This window comes from Apis florea, unplaced genomic scaffold (assembly GCF_048593485.1).
Source record: "Apis florea isolate Af1SG1 unplaced genomic scaffold, ASM4859348v1 contig_3170_pilon, whole genome shotgun sequence".
Lineage (NCBI taxonomy): Eukaryota > Metazoa > Arthropoda > Insecta > Hymenoptera > Apidae > Apis > Apis florea.
The window spans coordinates 5,153,561-5,172,583 of NW_028256714.1; the positions used below are offsets into that span (position 1 = coordinate 5,153,561).

The 19,023-nt window shown below is 38.0% G+C and overlaps 1 protein-coding gene across 1 annotated transcript in view; it reads left to right on the top strand.

Annotated features, from left to right (window-relative positions):
- LOC100869469 (uncharacterized) overlaps positions 1-19,023 on the top strand; it is a 66,775-nt gene that overhangs the window by 14,845 nt on the left and 32,907 nt on the right. Inside the window, 3 exon segments of the mRNA XM_086910097.1 lie at positions 25-15,186; positions 15,189-18,388; positions 18,662-19,016. Of these exon segments, the coding sequence (XP_086766223.1) occupies positions 25-15,186; positions 15,189-18,388; positions 18,662-19,016 (18,717 nt within the window).

The following is a 19,023-nucleotide window of genomic DNA, read 5'->3' on the forward strand; positions in this document are numbered from 1 at the left end:
CCTCTCATTCCTTACCCTTTATAGAGCACAACGTGATCGAACTTCCGCCAATGCGATTCGTGAAAGAGTCCTCTAACTCTGGCAACCTGTTGATGGAAGCAGTGGTGATCGACGTGTCTCCAGACTACTTCGTCAGCGCGGAAGACGGCGACGATCTTCGTACCGAGGCCGATTTCGAGGACGTCTCCATAATGGACGACGTGACTCGAGTGTTCTCATCCCCGGATCAAGACTCTCGCAGCTCCCTGAAGAGATCTGCCAAGTACAGTTTGGACGAGGACGACAAACCGCCAATTAGACCGCCCAGGAAAAAGTCGAGCTCCTCGTCGAAGAGCGAGAAAAGCGAGAAGAGTCAGAAGATGGAATCGGAAAGCTTCCACAGCGCCCAAAGGGACGAGCCATTTTCACCAGTCTCACCGATGTCTCCCGTATCCTCGTTAAAGCAAGACGACAGCGACACCTTCGCCGATGCTCTCTCCTCCGCAAGATTATCCATCTCTGAGAATCAAATCCAGAAGGGGAGCGAAGACATTCGTGAGAGGAAACGTAGTCTGAGCGGGGAGAAAACGGCCGGTTCCAGCGTAGATGATGGGATAGGCGGCGACTCCTCCTTCGACTCTGTAACCGGCGCTGCTAAGAGGAAGAAGAAGCATCGAAAGAAGAAGCACAGACGAGAGAAAGGTAGCTCAGAGGAATCATCGATTGCCAGTGAGATCGATGGAAAACGTAGAGAAAGTGGGCCGGTAAATGCCAACACCGAGACGTTTCAACGAATAGAGTCTATAAAGAGGATCGAAGAACCGTACGTGGAAGAAGCGGCTGACAAATCTGACGAAAAGAAACGGAGCGTTGGTGAATCTGATAAATCCTTGTCGAAGAGCAACAAGGAGAGATTGTTGGACAATATGAGGAAAATGAAAGAGCCTGTGCTGATAGTTCGCGATACTTTGGTCAGCATCGATAGCTTGGAGACCAAATTAAACAGCGGCAGCGAGGAAGAGTGTAAAGCAATCGTGAAAGAGAACGTGATCAAACCGATTCAAACGCTGTGCGAGGAAGTCTCGTCCATAGAGTCTAAGGCATTGAAGAGTGCAGGAGACAGATCGTTGAATCAGACGGTACGGATCTCCCTTTTGGAATCCATTGGAGGCCCGACCGAGGAGCTTCTTCGCGGCATGGAATTGATAGAACGCCAGGAGAACGTTAAGAACCGTAAGATGGACTTGATCGCGATTTTGGAAAGCCTCACCGATCCCATCGACGAGATTCTGATGGGGATCACCAAGATCGAACACGAATTGACCGGTCGTGCAAAAGGTGAGAAGCCTATTGCTCTGATCAGGATGACATCCGCGGTTTCTAAGCTAGACGAGAACGTGAGAGAGGTTTTGACCGTGGACAGAAGAGCTTCGCGATTAGTGGCTAGATTCGATGATATTCTGAACACGTTGGATTTCTTCTTGAACGACGTTTCCGTGGATCCAACTAAGGGAACGATAGAAACTGTAGATACCGTTGTGGTTGAGTCTCTTTCGAAGTCTGTTGAGGACATGGCTCGAGCCTTGGGTCGTTTTTCCGCGATCGAAACAAAAATTGTAGGAGCGTCTAAAGTCATGGACGAATTAATACCTCCGACCCGTGAACTGAAGGCGAAATTGGACACACTGAGATCAGCTTTGGAGACTTACGAGACGAGAGGAATTTTGTCGGAACATCGAACGAAGCTGATAGAATCTTTGCAAGATTCTGTCGGGCAGGCCATCGAGGAGATTAACAAGGTGAAAGACGAGAAGCCGATCGAAGATCGTAAAACAACGATAGAAGAATCTAAGCAAGATGTTCTGAAAGAGGTGAGGCTCACTCTTCAAGAAGCTTTGAGATCGTACGAAAACGTGGCGGGTAATCTCGATCCTCGGCTGTCTTCGATTTTCGATCGAGTTGACGAGATGTATCGAAGACTGAAGACTCCTCAGAAACGAGAGATAGGTGTAGAATCGCTGGTAAGCCTGGAAGGTCTTCTCTATTCCCTCCAATGCGCTCTTACGTCGACATCCATGGCTGAGAACTGTGAAACAGTGTTCGAGCTGTTGGAACCTGCGATCTCTCAATTGAAATCGACGATAACGAATCTGAACGAGAAATCCTTGCAATCTGTACTGGACATGGTGAACAACCTCGAGAAAACTGTTCGTGGAACTGAGAACGAGTTGGAAGACACAGTATCTTCGAAATCGACGCAAGGAGAGCCACAAAATTTGACGGATAGAATTTTAGATTCACTGATAGACGTTCAATCGGCTTTAAGCTCTGCTTTGCAAAGCATAGAAGATGTGGATTCGGTTACAAATGGTGCGGCGAATTCTCAAAAATTGCTAGCTTCTTCGGAGATAACTGTTTGCCTTGTAGAGCTCAGACAATACGTGTCTGATGCAGCTCACATAGCGATGACACTTAAAGAAGATCAAACGTTGAACAGTCTGTTGGATGTGAAGGAACCGTTGATAGATCTTCGGGAAGCTCTTGCTTCGAAAGAAAGAACGTTCCAGGAACTTGAAATGATACGTAAAATAACAATTCCTATAGAGAAATTAAAGGTAACGGTATCGAAAGTGTTGTTCCATTGTCAATCACAAGAAGCTATCAACTCGATAAAAGATCTGTCGACGACATTGGAAGAAATCGAGACTCAATTGCCGAAGACTGTGGCCCGATTGATAGAGGCTGAAGAAGCGACCAAGCATTATTTGGAAAGTTTAAACACGGATCAGAATCTTAGCAACGTTCATTTCGCTCTTTCGTCAGCTTTAGAAAGACACGAGAGAAGTTTTCCTGCTCACACTTCGAGTCTGACCATTTGTGTCGAAGATCTTCGACAGAATATTGGTTCGACAGCAGTAGCAATCGCCAACTTGAAGAATCCAATAGACGAACAAATCGTGGGCCAAATATATTTGCTAAAGGATAGTCTGTTGAGCCTTCAGAGATCTCTGTTGACCCAGGAACACGAGCCTGAGGAGGAACAAATCTTGAAGGATCTGTTAAATCCAATTGAGAAATTGAAGAGTTTGATTCAAAGAATGATAGACAGCAAGGCAAAGACAGATTTAATTCTTCCCGTTTTGGAACTTTTGGAAGAAATAGAAAAGGACACTCCGTTGATCGCTAAAGAAGCAGCGAAGAAGAAAGCTCGAAGAGAGGCAGAGAAATTAATTCCTAAAAAGGAAGAACCGAAGGAAGAAAAGGTTAAATCATTTGCTCTGGCTAATAGAATTAATAAATCATTGGATCCCATGAAACACTGGTTGTCCACTATATCGGATGACAGTGCGAAAGATGAAGAAGAATCTGTTCTGAGCTCCACTGTGGAGGATTTGAAACGAGACGTGAACAAAATTGCTATCGAGACCTCATACTCAGAGCCTCCTAGTGATGAAAATTTGATAGAGGCATTGACTGGACTCCGTGAACCTTTGACAAGATTACGAAACGCCATATCGATGTATCACGAACCAGCAGACTTATCTACTTTGGAAGGATTGAGCAGACCCATGAAATATCTTCTGCAAACTGTCATGGACGTTCTTGGAGACCATGCTGAAGAAGAATCGCTAAGGCCTATAATTGATATCGTGGAAGAGATCGAGAATCAAATACCTATTTCCATCAAGGAAGTGCTTTACAAAAAAGAATTGAAGGAGATGGTAAAATCGATGACACGAGAAGAAAAAGAAGTAATTGGAACAATAACTTCTCAAGACATCACTATTCAGGAAGAATCTATTCCCTTGGAAACCATTGTCAGAGAGAAGGAAGAAATTACATCGAATATTTCTCAAGAAACTATTCCTGAAGGAACTCTGATGGAAAGTACTACAATATTACCTGAAACGCAATTCACTGAATCGATAATGGAACAGACTACAGGTGAAGAGATCAGCTCTCAAAGAACGGAACAATTGCTTACGACGATAGAAGAATTGCCAAAAGGAAAAGAAGATACGAAGAAAACAAAAAAGGAAGAAGAAATGAAGAATTTGATTTTCTCATTGTCGAAGACGTTAGATACGATTCAGATGGATGTGACGAATATTTTAGAAGATTTCGAAGAGCCTACGACTGGAGCCATCACTGTTCCAGTCTCTCTGTTGGCCAATTCTTTGGAAGAACTCAGGAAAACAATCTCTTCGATGCAAGTAACGATTGAAACTCGTGGAAAATCCGTAGAATCTCGCGAAGAGATCGTCAATGAAACCATTTCCTTAATACAAAATCTCGTGCAGCCACTGAATGATCTGCAGAAGGTTCTCCAACAGTCTCATCAACATGGCGCTCGAGAATTGGTAATTTTAAATCATTTAATCTTACCTTTGAATGTAATCGAGACAGAAGTGATCAATTACGCAATTCAGAAGCTCGATCGAGACTCTGAATTGAAAAAGAATTGCGAACCAATTCTGAATCTTCTCAGAGATATCAAAGACACGATACCAATCGTTGTAAAAGACATACATTCTAGACAAGAGCTTCTTGGATTTCTTCGTGAGATTTCAAAACCCTTGAAGAATATCGAGGAACGAATGAAGATTCTCGAGAATCAAGCTGAGGACACATTGGAGACAGACGTGGCAAGAATTTTGGTGGAACCTTTAGATCATTTAATAAACACCATTAATATCACATCTCAGGAACTCGAGCTATTGGATCAACGAAGAGCTATCATCGTAGAGTTTCGAAGCCTCGTTGGACCTCTGGTGGAATTTTTGAGTAGTCTTTCGATGGTTCAAAGCAGTCGAAAAAGCTTAGTTCCAGAGGGGGCATTGTTAGACGAAAGAAGAAGCGTCATTTCAAAGGCTGTGGAAGGTCTTCAAAGGCAAGCTTCGGCCATCTTGGATAGAGTCTCCAATCTAGAAGGCGCCTCGATGTTCGAAGGTGCATTGAACTCCTTGAAAAATGCTTCCATCTCTGTTCTGAAGCAAATTGGCAAGACTGATTATTCACGAAGATCTAGCACCGCCGAGTTCACTCTTCAGTACAATCTTTCGACCTCGTTCAATCACTTGAGAAACACGATTGCAACTTTGAAAGAGAGTGTAGATAAACCGATCCACGAAATAATCGCCAAATCTTTGGAAGGTTTGCAGAAACAAATTACATTATCGCAGACACATTTTATGCAAACGTACAACGAGCAACGAGTTGACGAAGAAGCCATCGTCGAAGGATTTCTTTATCCGACTAATCAACTTCGATCAGCTCTGAGTACTTTAAAAGAGAAAATTGAAAAGAAAGAAATATCGATGGTTTCGAGTCAATCTGTGACACTTTTTCAAGCTTTGGCTAATTCTACAACTGAATTGGCTTCTTCTTTGTCGCTTCATCGAGCCCAATTGATTCGAGAAGGGGAATCTGAAGGATCTTCTCTTGTGGAAACGTTGTCTGCCATGGTGGATGTTTTGGAGAGTGTAAAAGATTCTATAATAGAGATCGATAAAATGATAAACGTGAAGAAAACAACGATAGAAAAGAAAGTAGAAAAAGAAGAAGGTCAAAAAATCGAAGAACAAAATATTTTACCGATTACTATTACGCAAATTGAGACAATTATTGATGAAATTATCGAAGTTTCGAAGGAGGAAGTAGAAAGTGTGTTGACTATCAAAAAATTATCACCAGAGAAAGAAACGGTGACGATAGAAGAAATAAAGTCTGAATCTGAAAAAGAAATAAAAAGTGTTTCAAAAGTTGGTGAAGATAATAAAAAATCTTTAGTAAAAGAAACTGAATTAAAAGCAACTGACAAAATTGAGATTCTTGAAGGAATGAAAGAAGAAAAAACAGATGATCTTCAGAAAGATGTAAAAACAGAAAGGATTGATACTCTTGAGATAATGAAAGAAGAAAAAGCTGAGACAATAGAAGAAATAAAAGAAAAAAAAGTCGCAATCGCAGAAGAAATAAAAGAAGAGAAAGTGGAGATTTTAAAAGAAATGAAAGAAGAAAAAATTATTGCTCCTGAAGTGACGAAAGAAATACAACTTGAATCGCTCGAAAAAATAACAGAACAAAAGATTGAAATGCACGAAGCAATTCAGAAAAAAGAAAAGATTAAAACTACTGAAGAAAAAGTTGAAGAAATTGAAATGAAGAGAGAAGAAAAAGTCGAAACTTTTGAAGGAATGACAGAAGAAAAAATTGAAGTTCTCGAAGAAAAAGCTAAGACTCTTAAAATAACAACAGAAGAGAAACTTGAAACTGAAGGAGAAAAATTTGATATCTATGAAATCAAAGAAAAAATAAAAATTCCTGAAGAAGTAATAAAAGAGCAAATTGAAATTTCTGAAGTAAATAAAGAAGGAAAAGTTGAAATTCTCGAAGAAATGAAAAACGAAAAAGTTAAATCTCTTGATGAGATCAAACAAGAACAAAAAATTGAAAGTGTTGAAATAATGAAAGAAAGTAAAATAGAATCTTTTGAAGAAATAAAAGAAAAGAAAATTGAAGATCTTGAGATAATGAAAGAAAAAAAAGCAGAAGCAATGCCTAAAATAGAAGAATCGTTACAAACTGAAAAAATGCCAGAAATATTATCCGAAAAGACAGATGAAATAATCAAGAAAGAAGAAGAAATTGAAGCATTGATTGAAACAAAAGAAAAAGTGATAGAAAAGAAAGAAATCGTTGAAAGAAAGATAATTGAAGAAGGTAAAAAAACAGAAATATTGGAAAAAAAAGAAAAAGTAGAAGAACAAATACAAGAAAAGAAAGAAACAGAGATAACAAAAGCAGAGAAAATAGAAGTATTTGAAAATGTAGAAGAGAATGAAGAAAATACTGAAAAGAAAAAAGTAATAGAGATAAAAGAACATAGTGAAAAGATTATACCTCCAAAAGTAGAAGAAGAAATTATTGAATCATTGATAGAAAAAATTGAAGAGCAGAAAAAAATAGAAGAATCACATGAAAAAATAAAAGGAACTACACAAAAAGAACAAAAAATAATCGCGGTATCAGAAAAAACAAAAGAAGGAAATTTGGAAACTTTACCTCAGAAAGTTGAGGAACTTACTCAAGAAGAAAAAAAATTTGAGAAAACAGAAGCAATAATAAGAAAAGAAGAACCTGTAGAAATATTAGCTGAAAAAATTGAAGAACTAGCAATAAAAGAAGAAAAAGTAGACATTTTATCTGAAATGCCACAGGAATTGGTTAAGATCGTGGAAAAAGTAGAAGCTTCCTCTGAAGATAATCAAATATCAATAATAAAAGAAGAAAAACCGGAAATTCTAATAGCAAAGACGGAAGAAATAATTAAAATTTCGGATAGCCAAACGACATTATCTGAAGAGACGAAACAATTGGTAAGCAAAGAAGAAAAATCTGAAATATTAGAAAAATCGCAAGAAATATCTACTCTTGAAAAAAATGTAGAAGAAGTAAGCAGACAAAAGATAGAATTAAAAAAAGAACAAGAAAAAATTTCTAAACCAGCAATTAAAGAAACAGAAGAACAAACGAGTAATGATATAGAAATAGAAAAATCTAAAAAAATAGAAGAAATACTAAATCAAGAAACAAAAATAAAAGAATTCAAAAAATCAGAATTATTAACAGAAGGACAAGATATAGAAAAAATACAAATAGAAGAAAAGATTGAAGAACTTTCTGACAAAATAAAGAACGAGATACAAAAAGATGAAAGTACAGAATTAACGATCAAAAGAGATAAAGAAACGGTAAAACAAGAAGAGATGATAGAAACTTTGAGCGAAAAAATGGAAGAGTTGACAAAAGTTGAAGAAAAAGCAGAAGAAGAAAGGAAAGAAGCAAAAATAAATTTCATACAAAAAACAGCATCGTCAATCAATATTATGCAACAACCTTTCAAAGAATTAACTAATCTCGTATCTGTAGCTTTAGAAGAACCACTTTCCTCGAGATCTGAAGAAGAAAAACGAAGAATACGAGAATTAACTGCCTTAATACAAATTCTTTACGATTTAAAAGCAACGAGTACATCGACTCGAACTACATTATCTTCTTCTTCGATCCCAGAATTAGAAGTGCAATTCATTCGTCTGTTAGATACCTTAATAAATGTGGAACAAGCCACAGAAAAAATTCTTTATTTAACTCAAAAAGATCTAGCTCCAGCATTGAAGGAAAATGTGATGGTGTCGCTGCAAGTACTTTTAGAACCACTGAAATCTTTTCAACATGAACTTTCTTCACTTCAACAAATAACTGGGCAGTTTCCTATGGAATATTTCTTCTTGTCTACAAATGCACAAAACGTGAATGAAATAATTTCTGAACTTATAAAAGTGATACGAAAGACAACTGAAATGAAGAGTATGAAGGTGGTCGAAGAAATCAAAGTAATGAAATCGAAAGAAGAAAATCTAGATATCGAAGAAACCACAGCGAAGCCTCTGGAAGAGCTCATAGAAGTCCTCATGGTCTCTCAGGAACAAGTAAAACCTGTCTCTCTAATTGGTTCTGTTTCACCTTCAATAGAATCAGTCGAATTAATAGAACAACAAGCATTAATCAGTGAAGAAGAAACGAAATTAGACATGTATCTCGTGGAACAAATAGTAAGTCCAGTACAAAATTTGCGCGAAATAATTGCGAAGATAGAAGAGCAAACATTAGAAGAGACTGAAACATTAGATTTGCCTACGAAGAAGACAGCTGCTGTTATCTTGAATACTATTATCCATCCTCTGGAAGATTTGGAGCAATCTTTGAACGTCTCTGCTCAGCAACAAACATTAGCAACTGAAGAAATCACCGAGGAAATGAGACAACCTATTCAATCGTTACAATTAATTCCAGTAGCCAATGTTCTAGAAGAATTGAAGAGATCCATCGTTACAATTCAAGAAGAAATGATCCTAGAGACGAGTGAGGAAATGAAGAATTCTGAAGGCAAAGTACAAATTACAAATGAGGTACAGCGATCATTGGAAAATTTCAAATTCTCTGTTGGTGCAGTACAAAAAGTCATAACCACGGAAGCTGAAAGTGTAAATACAGTATCCAATATAGAGAAGACATTGGCTATTCAATCCTTCGTCGAATCAATAAAAGAATTGGGAGACAGATGTATGGCAATTGTCAGTCAATCTATAGTAAAAGTAAAAGCTTCTGAAAAGATCCAAAAAGAAGAATTAGAGCAAGTTTTGGAAGTGATGGTTCAACCTATTCAACTATTACGTGAAACAACTATCGAGATTGAAGAACAGAAGATCGAAGAAATTCGAAGTCTGGACGAAACGAATAAGGATATAGTCGAGGTTCTGAAACCTCTGATCCATCCTCTGGAAGAGCTGGAAGAATTATTGTGCACTGCTGTTCGTGAAGTGAGCGTATCAGAAATAAAAACGGCTGAAGAAGTGAAGAAAACTGCGGAAGAATTGAAACTAAGTCCTGTGTTGGAAAAACTACAAAAGTCTATTGCCGTGATAGAGGAACAAACAGCACTGCAACCGAAAAAACTCGATGTATCTGTCACAAAAATGGAAGCATCCGTTGCTGAATTAATAGAAAGCCCATTAGAAAATCTGAAGTCGGCTGTAACAGCCATACAAACTCTCGAAACGGAAGAGGCTAAAGAATTGTCGAGTGAAGAGAAAACAACGGCTCTGAAATTATTTGCCAAATGCATGGAAGAAATAGCAAAAGTATGTTCAGTTGTCTCTAGTGAACAGAAGATTCAAGTAAGCTTGATAGAGCAGCCACAAGTGGCTAAACTCGAATTTGGTCAACAAACTTTGGAGACTATAGCAAGTCCAATTCAAATTTTGCGCGAAACTGTATCGAAACTTGACGAACAGCAAACACAAGAGGTTGAAACTCTAGTTTTGGCTGAAACAAAGGAGGCAGCAACTGTTTTGCACAGTTTGATCGAACCATTGGAACAATTGGAAAAATCGTTATCCGTAGCTGTTGAACAGATGAGTACGATTAAGGAAGAATCTACTTCAAGTTTGAAAGACATTCAATCTTTGGTGAAATTGAATGTGGAACCTGTTCTGAACCAATTGGAAAAATCGATTGCAGTAATTCAAGAACAAGTACCTTTGGAACCATCCAAAGAAGAAACAAGCGATAAATTGGAGATGTCACTCGTGGAAGCTATAGAAGAACCATTGGAGCATTTAAGATCTTCAGTAGCGGCTGTTCGAGAGATAATGTGCTTTGAAACAGAACGAGTCAGTGATCTAATTGATAAAACATCGATCTTGGAATCATTTGCGAAATCCATGGAAGAAATCGGCCAAAAATGTCTGGCAGTGGTGTCTCAGCAGCAAATAAGAATGCAACTGGTTCCTAAACAATTGGAAAAATCACAAATAGCAATACTGGAAATGGCGATTAATCCCCTTCAAGTTTTAAAAGAAACAATTAATAAAATCGAGGAAGAAAAGATGCAACGAGTCGAAGCTCTCGATTCTTCCAAAATGATTGAAAAAGAAAGAACAGATATATTAAATGTCTTAATAGAACCGTTACAGAAATTAGAAACTTGTTTATCCTCCACTGTTCAACAGGCTGTCTCGATAAAAACCGAAAAGGCGGAAGAGATGTCACAAGAAACACTTTCCACGGAAAAATTGAACGTGTCACCTGTCGTTGAAGAACTTCAAAAATGTGTAGCAATGGTGCAAGAGCAAATGAAACTGCACGCAACGACAACACAATTCATCGAGCCAGCTTCTCTCGTGCAAACAGCTGAAAAGTCATTGGAAGAACTGAATTCTTCTCTTAATATCATTCGAAGCGTGATTACCGTTGAATCGAATGAAGAAGAAAAATTATCAGATACAGAGAAGGTAGCTGTCTTGGAACACTTTGCCAAATCGGTGCAAGAATTCGAAGAATGCTTAGCTGTGGTCAGTCAGCAGCAAGTGGAGGTGAAGGAAACGGTAGTTGAGCTGAAGGAAATTGAAAAACTGGATGCACGAGTTCTCGAGACAATTATTGCACCGGTTCTTGCATTGCGCGAGACTATTATGAAGATACAGGAAGAAAGCTTGGAAGAAACAGAAACATTGGATACGGAAAAGATATATGTGCAGACGTTGACTCCATTGGTGCATCCTCTCGAAAAATTAGAGAGATCTCTGGTGCATGCTGTTCAACAAGCGAGTGGGCAGAAGTTCGAAGCTGTGGAAGAAATAAAAGAGGAAACTCCTCGAACGATGGCTCTTCAACCAATTTTAGAAGAATTGAAAGAGAGCATGGTTAATGTTCAAGAACAATTAACTGCGAGTTCAGAAACGTCTAAATTGGAAACTGTTAAAAATATCGTTGTAGCAATTGAGGAATTGAAAATGTCTACTAGTGCGGTTCAGCAAATAGTCGTAGAACAAACCGAAGAAATGAAGATTGAGAAAACATCTGTATTAGAGACCTTTGCTAAATCGATAGAACAATTGGAAGAACGATGCTCGACAGTGGTTAATCAACAAAAAATTGAAATGAAGTTGAAGGAAGGTGAGAAACAAAGGCAAGCAAAGGTGGATGTTGAAATTCTTCAGAAGATTAGCAGCACGGTTAATATTTTACGCGAATCACTTTTGCGAATCGAACAAGAAAAGGAAGTCGAAGAATTAAAAATACCAAAAGAACAAGAAATGAAATTGAATGTTCTTATAGAGCCATTGTATATCTTAGAACAAGCCTTGTTGACTGCGGTGGAGGAAGGAAAAATCGTAGAAGAAGAAACTGCGGAAAAATTGAAGAAAAATAAAGTGGCTGTTGAAAAATTGAATTTACAACCTGTTCTGGAAGAATTACAGAAATCTATAACCATCATTCAACATCAAACGAGTGAATCAGCTTCAACTTCAGAGATTACTAGTGAAATTGGTTTGACGAAGAGGTTAGTTGAAAAAACGTTGGAAGAAATGAAGTTATCCGTAGCAGCTGTTCAAGAGATCACGATTGCCAAGCAAGATGAAACGAAAAAATTGAAAACAGGAGAAGAAAATTCCCGTTTGGAGGCTTTTGCACGATCAGTGGAAGAAGCTAGTGAAAAATTGTTGAGTGCAATGAAGCAACAGGAAGTGAAGAAACTCGTGAAAGAAGCCTCGATAAAGAAGAAAGTAAGCGAGGATTTTGTGAAAACTGTAATAGAACCGATCAATGCGTTGCAAAATACGATTATGAATATAGACAAAGAAAGTGAATTATTAGGGAAGAAGAAAGAACAGGAAGCTGTGATCTTCTTAAATATGGTGCAGCCGCTTCGCAAGCTTGAGGAATCGTTTTTATCAGCTATGAAGAAAGAGACAATAACCAAATACGAGACTGTCGAAGAGATTTCTCAGGCAATTCCAGCATTACAAGAATTACCAGTCAAATCTACGTTGGAAGAATTGAACGAGCAGGTTGCAGAAATACAGAAACGGTTAGTTTTTGCCAAAGAAACCATAAGTTTGACAGGCGATACCGAAGACTTCGCCGCGATAAAAAATTTGGAAAGATCGTTAAGCGATCTAAGAACGTCTGTAGCTATTGTTCAGCAATTGACAACGATAGAGAAACCTGGCCAACAAATTCTAGACGTCGAAAATGCGTCCGCGTTGCAGGCATTTGGAAAATCCGTGGAAGAATTCAAGAAACAATGCACCGCCATTGTTTCGAGACCAAGAGTGATTGCCACAATTTTAGAAGAGATAGAATCACAACAAGCAATTAAGCTCGAAACTCAAATCCCGCGCATTCTTGTTCCTGCTAAATTGTTGCAAGAATCCATTTCGACGATAGAAGAGATCAAACTCCAAGAGACGGAAGCATTGGAAACATCGGAAACGAAGAAATCTGTCACGATACTGAGCGAGCTTATACCGCCATTGCAACGATTGGAGAAATCTTTCATCGCTGCCATTCAAGGAGAACACGTGATGGAGCAAACAATGGAGGAAATCATGGAGACTGATCGAGTGTCGTTCGAGAAGATGACACTGAAACCATTACTGGAAGAATTTCAAAAATCAATCGCAACGATCCAAGAGCACATGATGATCGAGGAAGGTGTGCAGAGTTTGTCAGAGATAGAAAATGCTTCTCAGTTGAAGACGATGGCGCAAACGTTGATAGATTTGAAGACCTCGGTGGCCGCCATTCAGCAGGTCACTGAATCCATTCCGGAAATCGCTAGTGAATTATCCAAAGCTGAGAGTGTGTTCGAGACGTTTGCCAAGTCTCTTCACGATCTGGCAGAACGCATGGCGACTGTAGATCATCAGCAGATGATCGTTGAACCGATAGCAGACACCATATCCGAGGACGTGTCGTCCTTGAAAACTTGGGCGGATGTTGTTGAAGAACTGAAGATTCAGGTGACAGAACCTATGATAGTGGATCAAGGTACGGTAGAATCACCCTCTGAAATGGCTCTGTCAATTTCTGAGGAGGAGACGCAGGCATTGAAAGGCTTGGCCAAACCTCTGAGCGAATTGAAGGAATGTTTGGCGATAGTTGTCGAAGAACGGAAATCGATGGACGCGAACGAGATGACATTTGCATTGTCGGAAAAGGAGGATCTATCTCTGCTAAAGACTATGGCGCAACCATTGTTGGAACTGAAAAATGCAGCAGCGTCCGTTATCCTTGAGCAAACCACTATCGAGTCTGCTAAAGAGAAGTCGTTTGATAATGAAGAGAGGATGGACACTACTCTGAATCCGTTGATCGAGCCTCTGGAAGAACTTTGCAATTCGATCGCGTTGATCGAGGATCATATGCTGATTGAATCCGCAATAGATCGACCTGTTGATGAAGTATCCTTGCTGACTGCTTTGGCTGAGCCTTTAATGACACTTCACAGAAGTATCTCAATACTTGAAGAAAGAGTAATGTCGCCTGATGTAGAGCCAATTCCAGAGGAATCGACTAATTGGATTACCGAATGTTTGGCCGTTCCATTGCAAGAGATAGAGAGATCTATAGCTGAGATTCGAGAATGCGTTGTGATAGAACCAGAGCCTGGAATTGCTGAAGAGTTCTCAAGGATCGATACACCAGATTGGACAATGGTTGAGAAATTAGTGCAACCAGTGGAAGTTATAAAATCAACGATCATTGAAATGGAGAAAAATATTGCTGGAAATAAAGAGATGGAAAAAGAAATTGAATATGAGACAGTTAAAATACTGGTGCAACCTCTAAATGACGTGTACGAAAGCTTCATGGTGTTGAAAAACAAAACTGATATGAGTGTAGAAGAAGAAGAAGCTAGTATCGATGCTATCGTAGATTCTTTGTCAAATTTAGAAAAGAGTATATCATTGATTGAGGAACAATTTTCTGAGAAGAAACAGACCTCAAGTATAGATGAAACTATAATTGGAATACTGGCTGAACCTCTAATGCAATTGAAGGAAAAGATTATGACAGTGGAAGAATCGTCAACTGCATATCTTGAAAATTTGGAGAAACCTTTGAAAAATTTGCAAGCTGCTTTGGAAATTGTTTCGACTGTTCAAATTAAGAATGTAGAAAGAAAAAGAAAAGAAACTACTGTCTCGATGGAAGAAGTGATGAGAATATCGACAAAATTGATGAATTCTATTAAAGAGATGAACAACTCTATCGAATCGATTGATAATAAGATAGAAAGTTACAAAGGTTTATTGGGTATAGAAATTCAAATCGAGAATGAAGCTTTGAAGGCATTGATTAAGCCTCTTGAACAATTGAAACAAGGAATTCAAAATGTATTGGAAAGATCTGAAATTGAAGAAACTTCGATAGATTCTTTAAAGAAACTTCGAAGGGCAATTGATATTATTCGTCAACAATCTGCTGATAAACCAATGGTTGAACCATCACATTCTGAAATAGCAGATATCTTCGGAATGTTGAGAATATTGACGATAAGCTTAAATGAGTTGGAAATGTCTAGTGAGAAGGTTGAAAAATTTTGGAAAGATAATTTAAGTGGAGAAGGTCTTGTGGAACTGGAGACACCTATTTCAAATTTAATGAGAGATATAAATCTGCTTCGTGATAGAATATTAAATATGGAAATAGTGTGGGAAAAAGATGAAGAGAAAAAAAAAGATAAGAAGAAAAAGAAAGAAAAAATTAAAGAAAAAATGAAAATAGATAAAGAAGAGGAAGAACGTGAACAGGAAGAAACTAAAAAACAAAAGCAAGAGGAAGAGGAAAAAAAGAAAAAGAAGCTGAGAAACTGAAGCAAGAGGAAGAAGAATATAGAAAGATCGAAGAAGCTGAGAAATTAAAACAGGAGGAAGAGAAACGTAAAAAAGAAGAAGAACAACAAAAGTTTAAACAGGAAAAAGAACATAAGAAGAAAGAGGAAACTGAAAAATTAAAACAAGAAGAGGAACGTAAACAGAAAGAAAAAGAAGAAAAACGTAAGGAAAAAACGGAAGCTGAAAAACTAAAACAGGAAGAAGAGCATAAGAAAAAAGAGGAAGCTGAAAAACTAAAACAAGAAGAAGAGCGTAAGAAAAAAGAGGAAATTGAAAAACTAAAACAAGAAGAAGAGCGTAAGAAAAAAGAGGAAGCTGAAAAACTGAAACAAGAAGAAGAGCGTAAGAAAAAAGAGGAAGCTGAGAAGCTAAAACAAGAAGAAGAGCGTAACAAAAAAGAGAAATCTGAAAAACTGAAACAAGAAGAAGAGCGTAAGAAAAAAGAGGAAGCTGAAAAACTAAAACAAGAAGAAGAGCGTAAGAAAAAAGAAGAGGCTGAGAAGCTAAAACAAGAAGAAGAGCGTAAGAAAAAAGAGGAAGCTGAAAAATTAAAACAAGAAGAAGAGCGTAAGAAAAAAGAAGAGGCTGAGAAGCTAAAACAAGAAGAAGAGCGTAAGAAAAAAGAGGAAGCTGAAAAACTGAAACAAGAAGAAGAGCGTAAGAAAAAAGAGGAAGCTGAGAAGCTAAAACAAGAAGAAGAGCGTAAGAAAAAAGAGGAAGCTGAGAAGCTAAAACAAGAAGAAGAGCGTAAGAAAAAAGAGGAAGCTGAAAAACTAAAACAGGAAGAAGAGCATAAGAAAAAAGAGGAAGCTGAAAAACTAAAACAAGAAGAAGAGCGTAAGAAAAAAGAAGAGGCTGAGAAGCTAAAACAAGAAGAAGAGCGTAAGAAAAAAGAGGAAGCTGAAAAATTAAAACAGGAAGAAGAGCGTAAGAAAAAAGAGGAAGCTGAAAAACTAAAACAGAAAGAAGAGCGTAAGAAAAAAGAGGAAGCTGAAAAACTAAAACAAGAAGAAGAGCATAAGGAAAAAGAAGAGGCTGAGAAGCTAAAACAAGAAGAAGAGCGTAAGAAAAAAGAGGAAGCTGAAAAACTAAAACAAGAAAAAGAGCGTAAGAAAAAAGAAGAGGCTGAGAAGCTAAAACAAGAAGAAGAGCGTAAGAAAAAAGAGGAAGCTGAAAAACTGAAACAAGAAGAAGAGCGTAAGAAAAAAGAGGAAGCTGAAAAACTAAAACAAGAAGAAGAGCGTAAGAAAAAAGAAGAGGCTGAGAAGCTAAAACAAGAAGAAGAGCGTAAGAAAAAAGAGGAAGCTGAAAAATTAAAACAGGAAGAAGAGCGTAAGAAAAAAGAGGAAGCTGAAAAAATAAAACAGGAAGAAGAGCATAAGAAAAAAGAAGAAGCTGAGAAGCTAAAACAAGAAGAAGAGCGTAAGAAAAAAGAGGAAGCTGAAAGATTGAAACAAGAAGAACAAAAGAAAAAAGAAGAAGCTGAGAAATTAAAACAAAAAGAAGAACTTAAAACAAAGGAAACTAAAAAGTTGGAGCAAGAAAAGAAATCTAAAAAGAAAGAAGATACTGCACGTAAAAAGAAAAAAGAAGCAGAGAAATTGAAACAAGAAGAAGAGGAACTTAAAAAAGAGGAGATTGAAAAATTGAAACAAGAAGAGGAGCGTAAGCAAAAGGAGGAGATAGAGAAGCAGGAAGAAGAACGTAAAAAGGAAGAAGAAAAAGCACAGAAATTAAAACAAGAAAAAGAACGTCAAGAAAAAGAGAAGGCTGAAAAAGCGAAACAAGAAGAAATTCGTAAAAAGAAGGAAGAAGAAATTGAAAAAGCAAAAGAATTTGAATCAGAAGCTTTGAAACAACAGGAGGAAAAATTACGAAAAAAGAAAGAGGAAAGAAAATTACAACAAGAGGAAGATGAACGCAAGGAACGAGAAGAAGCTGAAAAACGTAAAAAGGAGCAAGAACAAAGGAGACATGAGAGAGAAGAGCGTGCGAAAAAAGAAGAAGAGGAGAAGCTCAAACGCGAGGAAGAGGAACGTAAAAAGAAAGAGGAGAGACTGAAGTTGAAGAAAGAGGAAGAAGAACATAGAAAAGCTGAGGAAGCAGAACGATTGAAGAAAAAACAAGAGAGAGAGGAACAAAAACGGGAGGAAGCTAAACGTCGAAGAGAAGAACAAGAGAAGCAAATAAGACAGGAAACTGAAAAAGTGAGAAAAGCGGAGGAGGAACGACTAAGAAAAGAAGACGAAGCTCACGAACGTAGAAGAATGGAACGTGAACAAAGAAGGCAGGAAGAGATGGCCAAGTTACGCAGAGAAGAAGAAGAAAAAATCAAAAGGGAGGAAGAACGCAAAAGAAAGAGAAAAGAGACGGAAAGGCAATGGAAAGAAGATGAGGAAGCTATGAAAAAAAGAGAAACTGAACGTTTGGAAAGAAGAAGAGCTGAGGAGCGACAGAAACGAGAAGAAATGGAACGTTTGCGACGAGAAGACGAAGAGAGGAGAGATAGAAGGGAAGCTGACAGGCAATTAAGAAGAGAAGAAGCAGCACGAACGATGAAAGAGGAAGAAGAACGTTTAAGAAGGCGATACGACGAAGAAGCATCCAGACTTCGAAAACGAAGACAAGAACAGATAAGAGACGACACTTGGTCACGAATGCGACAAGGTGAATCCGATCAATTGTTCCGAAAAATGACGGAAGACGCGTTTAGAATTGAAAAAACAAAAACCACTTCTTCCGATATGGATCTTGTTTGGCGAGACAAACGAGACAAATCTTATCGATATGATTCTGGTTTCGATTCTGGACTTTCCAGCACTTCCAGATCATACAGTTGGAGAGATTCTCTTACTTCTCTAACAAGGAAGAGGATCGACGATTTTCTCGATTATAAATTGAGAGATACTTCGATCGACAGATACTATTTCGATACAGGAACGTATTACAGGAGAAGAAGAAAAAGGGACGATCGAATTACTCGAGCGAGATCCATCAGTTTGTTAAAGTACGATGATTATTCGACGGGGGATAGTGACGCGACTATCACAGCTGTTAGTGTTAGCAAACCACCGAAATATGGCGGGAGACCAAAGATGACATCACGAACGAATCTGGATGGATCGAATCTTTCCATATATTTACCTCCTATTAAAGACAAGGTAAGAATATATAAGTTCTTTATTAAGAAATAAAATATTAATATAGATAATAATTAAAATTGTTATTAAGCAAATATATAATAGTTGTTAAAGTATTGTTCTAAGAATATTCAAGAAGTATTTAGATTCAAAGATATTAAAAAATTACATATTTATAAGTCTATATAAAAACCAAGAATAAGATTATCTCGTGAAGAATGATAAAAAAAAAATTGTCAAATATCGGAAAAAAGATTTGTCAAAAAAAAAAATGATTTTAATTTTATCTTACAGCTTGCTCCGCGCGAGAAAGGAAAGAAGCCGTCATTCTGCACAAGATTGACGAATAGGACCGTAGGGGTTGGTATGAAGACGAGATTGACCTGCACTGTCCTTGGCCACCCGGAACCAAGGGTTTACTGGACGAAGGATGGAGAGAAACTCGACATAACCACGAACAAATATAAAACTCGATTCGATAACGGTATGGCTTACTTTGAATTGCACGAACCACTCCCCGAAGATTCTGGATTGTATACCTGTGTTGCCGAGAATGTTCATGGAATCGCAAGTACCGAATCCGCGTTAAAAGTTTACCCCGATTTCCAACCAACATTGTCACCCCCTACTTTCACAAGATCGATCAGAGGTGAGTA